Source organism: Eucyclogobius newberryi, unplaced genomic scaffold, assembly GCF_026437365.1.
Source record: "Eucyclogobius newberryi isolate DKJ021-1_F unplaced genomic scaffold, fEucNew1.0.hap1 SCAF_2, whole genome shotgun sequence".
Taxonomy (NCBI): Eukaryota; Metazoa; Chordata; class Actinopteri; order Gobiiformes; family Gobiidae; genus Eucyclogobius; species Eucyclogobius newberryi.
Window position 1 is genome coordinate 19,501,810 of NW_027315834.1, and position 6,776 is coordinate 19,508,585.

Consider the following 6,776-nt stretch of genomic DNA (forward strand, 5'->3'; position numbering starts at 1 on the left):
AAGACATTTCTGAAGCATTTGCAAAACTTGCAACACCTTTCTTTAGAAATGATGTTGCATCTGCAAAGCGTAGCAATGTTAAAGGAGCTGTCTCGGGTTTTGAAGATGTGGATTGTATTGGGCAAAAAAAAGCGAGCTGAGCACAGACCTCCATGCACTCTTTCAGACGACTGAGTGGGAAAACGTTCATGTGGCAGCTTTAAATGTGCACTCATTTGGTGTGGCTTTGCTCGCATTCATCACTACAGGATTTCACGCTGTGGTTTGATGGTTCAGGCGTAGGTGTCAAGACATATCTGACATAAATAGATGCTCTAGGCAGATGGATGTAATATATGTATAGTAAGGACATGAGTCTGCAATGAGGACTTTATGCACAAGGCACTTTCTGGTGACTGTGCTGAATTTACTTTACTAACAGGTGGCATTATGGATTTCCATCTCTGCAGCAGCGGGAGTCGACCATACCAATCTGAACCACAGAACGTGTTATGAGATGTGAGCAGAGATATAACCTCAGCCGTGCGGTTTAAAGTGTATCTTCAAAACATCATTCTTCAAGTCAGGATTTTTCTATTCTACTGGGGTGAAGTTCTAGTCAAATTAAAATTCTAGTAAATTAATAAAAAGTCCAAATAAAAAACAAACACAGGGTGATACAGTAAGTTTCCTACACGTCCTGGAAAACTTGGAAAATTAGACATGGGAAAATGCATGTCCTAGAAAAACTATATTTTATCCTTGAATGAAATCTGGAAACTAGAACCAGGTGACAGTTTGCTGTTGGACACCAATTTGAGAGCATCAATTTCACAATTTCTTGGATTTATTTAGGGCATAGAAAATATGAGACTGAAGTTCAGCTGCCCTAACGGAACATTTCCATACATGTACACTACAAATGTGCAGAATAAGATAAGATAAGATAAGATAATCCTTTATTGTCCCACATGGGGAAATTTCATTGGTGCAACGCAGGAAGATACAGAAGAAAAGAACAGATCACTTATAGGAAGTCTGAAAAACACTTTCAGTAGAAGAGCCCCTATAAACAAAAACTCCCATAGACAAATAAATAAATACAATAAATACCATTGCATGTGATCACGACAGTATATAGTGTGAACCTATGTTTGTAATTCAACATTAATAGCCAATGTATTCTATACAGCCCAGACAAGCTGAATGAAAAAAATGTTGTTAAATAAACCTAAAAGCAGGACTTTACACATCTTGTTATCCTCCCTGTTACACTGGACCTATGTTGCACATGATCTTACCTTTCAGTAACATTTTACTTTTGGCTATTTAAAAAAGTAAAATGATGAAAACAGTTCTCAATACAGTCTAATAAAGCAGGATCAATAGTTAATGTGTGATTTATTTTTCTAAATATACAATGCAATATCACAAAAGAGATAAGGTTGATAAGCTTTCTGTTTGCCACATTTGTGTTAACATTATTTTAATTGAGAGTGAGGATATAATTAGTGCCTTCATATTATGATTAATTCATCATTGTAGACTTTGTATAGACTTTGCCGTCATCTTTATTAATAGATCTGTAGAAAAGGGGGGTAATGTGTTTGTAGATGCCGTGATTGCATTCTCTAAAATATCCTGGAAAAATCTTAATAAATCATTTTTAGTAAAAATAATTTTGAGTAGTGTGGGAACCCAGCGAAAATGATGTTTTTGAAAATTCACCATCATCCCCATGAGCCCGAGACAGAAGTAAAGCCCTGTCTGTAAAGCAAAAAGTGTCTCGTTCATTCAGTTCTAATGTTAATAGAAAATACTTAAAATTGGCACATGTGTAAAGCACATTATCCTGCCAAACTAATCTTTCTGTTTGCAAGAGAACCACAAGTGTCACCCACACCTGCATTCGAGTGCACCCACGGTGTCCAAAACACCAAACAGGTGCGAGCTATCTTTAAAGAAGTAACTAATACGGTTTAACCACAACTCAATTTCAATTTCATGGCTAAAATTGTACTCAATTACAAGTGCACATGTAAAAATCTACAAAAAAAAGTACAATTAGAGTACCAAAAAATATCTACTCAATTAAGTATTTCCACCCCTGGTGAAGTATTGATTAAAATGAAATGTATGTATTTACTTACAGCCGGAGCTAATTCACAGCACTTTTCACAGACACAAAACACAAGGACACAGAGATAAGTACAACATTAGGACATGGACAAGAAAAGATTGATTAAAAACACATTAAACGTGAGTGCAGGGCAGCTGCTTGACCCATCTAAGATTTAGTTTCTTTTTTGAAGATACTAAATTTTGTCATAGATTTTAAATGGACCGGAACATATTCCATTGAATAGAACCTTCACAGAAAAGGCTATTTTGGCGACGCATGTTTTACGAAAAGGAACTTACAGTCCAAATGCTGTTTTTATAACATTCTTTAGTTTATAATTAAACAATTCATGTTAATGCTGATTTGAAAAAGTGGATGCGTTTGATACAATTGTTGACGTGTCAGCCCATTTTAGGGTTTACTGAATTACTTCTGTTGGAGCGGAGCTTTGCAAAGGTGTCATAAGTGGTCGTTGTCCTCACAATGAGTTCAGTGCACACGGTGAACACTGTGGCCCCAAAGCAAAGTAGATTATTCAGTACGGGAAGTGGTTTGGAGGCACTGGTTTAGATGCTGTGATGTTGATGATGTTACGAGACTTGTCTATAGCAGCAGTCCGTATTATTTCAAGACAATAAGACACTAATTGTCATAGTCAATTTTTCCTTGTCCCACTTAGAGTATATCCCACCTTTTCACTTTACATAGAAAACCGGGTAACATACATATGCTTGGAAAAAAACATCACTTTTGAGGGTCCTGGTTTGTAATATGGTGTGATCTATTGCTATTCCAAACTGTGCTTGTAGATACGTCCCACCACAGGACTACCCATGCCTGGCACATTGCACTGAGGTGGAGCAGGTGGGAGGTGCAGTAAGGCTCATGGGCCCAGCTGCATGAGGCTTTAAAGATAATATACACATTATTAGGAATGTAAAGCCTGTACCCAACGCAACACTCTTCTTGTCAAAACAAAACAATTAAACATAGCACCACCACATCTGAACATCCTGTGAGTATCTGGTTTCCTGTGTAAGTGAAGAGTCTTTGCTCCGCCTATGTTCCTGTGAGTGGTTCAAAAGCTCAGAGTGGCTGAGAGCAGCAGACGGCGCGGGTGAAGCAGAGATAGAGGTCTACAGAGCTGCTGGAATATGCTGCTGCTTTGGACTGTGATGCTGTCAGCCAGAGCAGGAGCCCAGAGTGGAGAGCCAGACCCAGGGATGGGTGAGAGCACATTCAATCATCAATAATGTTGAATCGTCAACTACATTGTTTAAGTGAGTTGATTGGATGTATGTTGTGTCTGTCCAGTGCCCACAGTGCACTGCTGGTCCCATATCAGTATATTTGAAGAGAATACTGTAACCTGTCAGCTAATCTCCAGTGGCTACAATCTGGAGGATGACGAGGACGAAGACTATGACTACATCAAGAACATAACTGCTTGGTAAAACATTTCTATAATTCTGACATTGTTTTGGCCACTGAAAGTCCCCTGCTTTAAAAAGAGTTATTGGACAGTTGGGTATTAGAGCCTAGTTAACCCATCCCCAAAAGCCTTAGAAAATGACTGCTTTACTTCTGACAGAGTGAGTATTGATCTGTCAGGTTTGAGACAAAAGAAATAATTCCATCTTCAAACAGTAACTTGAGCAACCTGAGCTCCACTGAAGTCTTTCTCCATGCTCATGGCTGTAGTCAGTGGTTCAATCACTAAACAAAATAACAAGAGAGATAAGGTTAAGCCTAGCCTAGTGCCTCTCTTCAGTTTGAAATAATCTGAACTGTAATGATTTGTTTGTACATGAATCCATTTTATAAAATACTCGTTGATCTTTAAAATAGTAAACAAGTAATTCCCCTTTACCACGTCGAACACCATTTCAGCGTCAAGGGAAATGTCTGCTAATGGAGTTCTGCCACAGACCACATACTGGTAATAATTACCAAGCGGTGTATCTGCTGAATTTCTACCACAATAACACAATAATGTCCATTAGTATGCGGTACAGACCAATACAGAAAGAAAGGACATTGTGAATGTCATGGTCGTCCATTCTATGGGTGATTATAATTATACAAATATTTGTATTTTATGAAATAATTGAAAGTGAATGAAGGGAATATACAAAATGCTGTTTAAAATATATATTAATTTGTGATTAACCACATATCATCATGTGCAATAATATTATTGGTTCTGTAAACTATGTATTGCATGTGGAATTGAATCATTAGATTCATCCCAGTGATTTAATTTGTTGTTGTAGTTGTCAGAGCAATGAAAAGTGTGTGGAGGCAACTGGAGAGACTGTGATCTCAAAAGACTTGAATCCCATTTGCCCCATCACTCTGACTGCCCTGTCGAAAAGAGGCCACCAGGTCGAGACAAAACTTGACCTCAGAAAACAAAGTAGGTTAATTTTGATTTTAACACTTGGAAACATAACGTTGTTTTCTGTATTATGTCACATAAGTGTTCTGTACTTTCCTGAAGTCAAACCAAAAAGTCCGCAGGTGTATAACGTGACTCTCAACCAGGACCAGGCTCTTGTTTATGTCCAAACCCCATACGAGCGTGACTACCTCACAGTGGAGAACCAACGCTTTCAGATTCAGCTCTGGAGTGAAAAGATCAACCTGGTACTTGCCTCATCTTATAATGTTCAGAAGTATTAACCAATAACAAAAACATTATTCTAAAATAAAACAGACTCAGAACATGACATCAGCCTCGATGAACATCGGCCGGGACCATCTGCGCAGCGGCACTGAGTATCATGTGAAGGTGCGAGCCATACCGTGGGTGCACTTTCAGGGCACATGGAGTGAGTGGAGCCGAGCCGTCACCTTTAAAACACCCCCAGGTGTCAACAAACTCTAAAAGGCTATTTATGTCTCTTTACAACGGATTTAATCTTTAATGGATTTACAACGTTTATGACGAGCTCTTGTCTTTGCAACAGGTGATCAACCAAAAAACCTCTATGTCCTTTTGTGGAGCGTTACTCCAGTTGTAGTGGTGGGGATCATGGTTCTCATGTGGAAAAATAAGTAAGTTCAATGTAATTTTCTTTTCTTTTTTCAAGAGGATTTTTTGGCCCGTAGAGTTTATTAGACAGGACCATTTAGTGTGAAATGGGGATGAGAGAGAAGGGAGGACATGTTGTAAGTAGTAGCAGCCTTAATACCTAATTAAATACTTGTATAAGTTGCAACAACATAGCAACCATAATTGCCTTTGAGCTAAGAATCATTGATGACAAGAAATCTTGGTGAAAATTCTAATGATTGCACTTCCCCATTTATATTTCTTGTGTGCTAATTTTTCCATAGAATACTGACCTACATGTGGCCAAGTATACCACATCCCAAAACAACTCTTGAGCAGATATGGGGGGCAAATAAAGTGAGTATTTACAACAGTACAACCCACGGATTACATGATTAAAGATAGTGCTGTAACATATGCTGGATTATGCACAGGGTCTTTTATTAATCTACAATCCTGAAGAGTTCAGTTCTCTGAATGTCTACTCCAGCGTGAACCAGTCTGCTACATCGTCCTGCAGTGAGACCAAGTCTTTGCTGTCTGCAGCTGGGACAGTCTCTTCCTCCCCGAGCACAGACGCCTCCCTGAGCAACAGCAGTGTCCGGACTGAGGAGGTGGAGCTGTTGAGCCAGAGTAGCACCTCAGAAGGAGAGCCCGACGTCCCGACAAAGGGCCTGCCTTTTCAGAACCCGGTCCAACATGTAGAGGCACCAGAGACCACTCCAATGGACCACAGGATCATACAAAGTGAAATGGACAATTCCTATGTCACTGTGTCCAGTTTCTACCAGATCAAAACAGTTGGGACAGATGACAAGACATTCGCCACACATCTGAGTGCAACTTGATCTTTGTTTGGGATGTTTGTCTCGTTGCATATTAATTAGGCCTGAGCCCCAGCAGGGCGGAGGGCCTATTGCTCCCGCAACGCTGCCGAAGGCAGCGTTGCAACTGTCTGACCAAACATGCGGGCGCAGCCCGCATGTTTGGTACCCCGTCGCCCCTGGCAAGTACAGTGAACTAGCCCATGCCGAAGGCATGGATCATGCATACTTACTCCTGCTATGACAGAAATAGTCAACAATTAGTGAATGGGCGTAGCCCACTCACTCATTGTTGACAACAGCAGCGCGAAGCGCTGCATTCCTCCAAAAACCCTCCTGGCATCGTCCCGTACGCGAGAATCCATGCCGCAGGCATGGGCCATGCTTGTATCTACTCAAATCAATGGAAGTCTATGGGGAGTGGGCGGGGCATCCCGACGGAATAGAGAGTGACGAGCGCGTAAGCGCTCGTAATGATGATTCCACCCCATGGCGGCATCGGGAAGGCTTAGAGCTTTCAAACGATGTATAATTTGTTGTTATAGTGGAAACGGCTATATTGTTTTTGCTAAAAATATTATTATTATTTTTTTTTTGTTCTTCATCTGCGCTTTGAGCTCTAATTTGACCCCCTGAACATGCTCAAAAACTCACCAAACTTTGCCCAAAATTCAGAATCGGCGAAAAATTTTGTTTTTTCTGGGCCATTTTTTTTTTCGTAAAAAAATGGCGCGACAGCGCCACCGACAAAAGTCAAAATACATTGCGCCTATGGGAGACGCCCCGAGGTCAACTT

At 40.3% G+C, this 6,776-nt stretch overlaps 1 protein-coding gene across 1 annotated transcript; it reads left to right on the top strand.

The window, feature by feature from the left end:
* The first annotated feature begins 3,180 nt into the window (after positions 1 to 3,180).
* il7r (interleukin 7 receptor) lies at positions 3,181 to 6,058 on the top strand. Its single transcript, XM_072453755.1, has 8 exons — positions 3,181 to 3,328; positions 3,416 to 3,551; positions 4,375 to 4,517; positions 4,602 to 4,747; positions 4,818 to 4,971; positions 5,071 to 5,158; positions 5,441 to 5,513; positions 5,591 to 6,058. Exons 1-8 carry the CDS (start codon positions 3,256 to 3,258, stop codon positions 6,002 to 6,004), a joined length of 1,227 nt encoding a protein of 408 aa, XP_072309856.1. The 5' UTR covers positions 3,181 to 3,255; the 3' UTR covers positions 6,005 to 6,058.
* Positions 6,059 to 6,776: the final 718 nt, after the last annotated feature.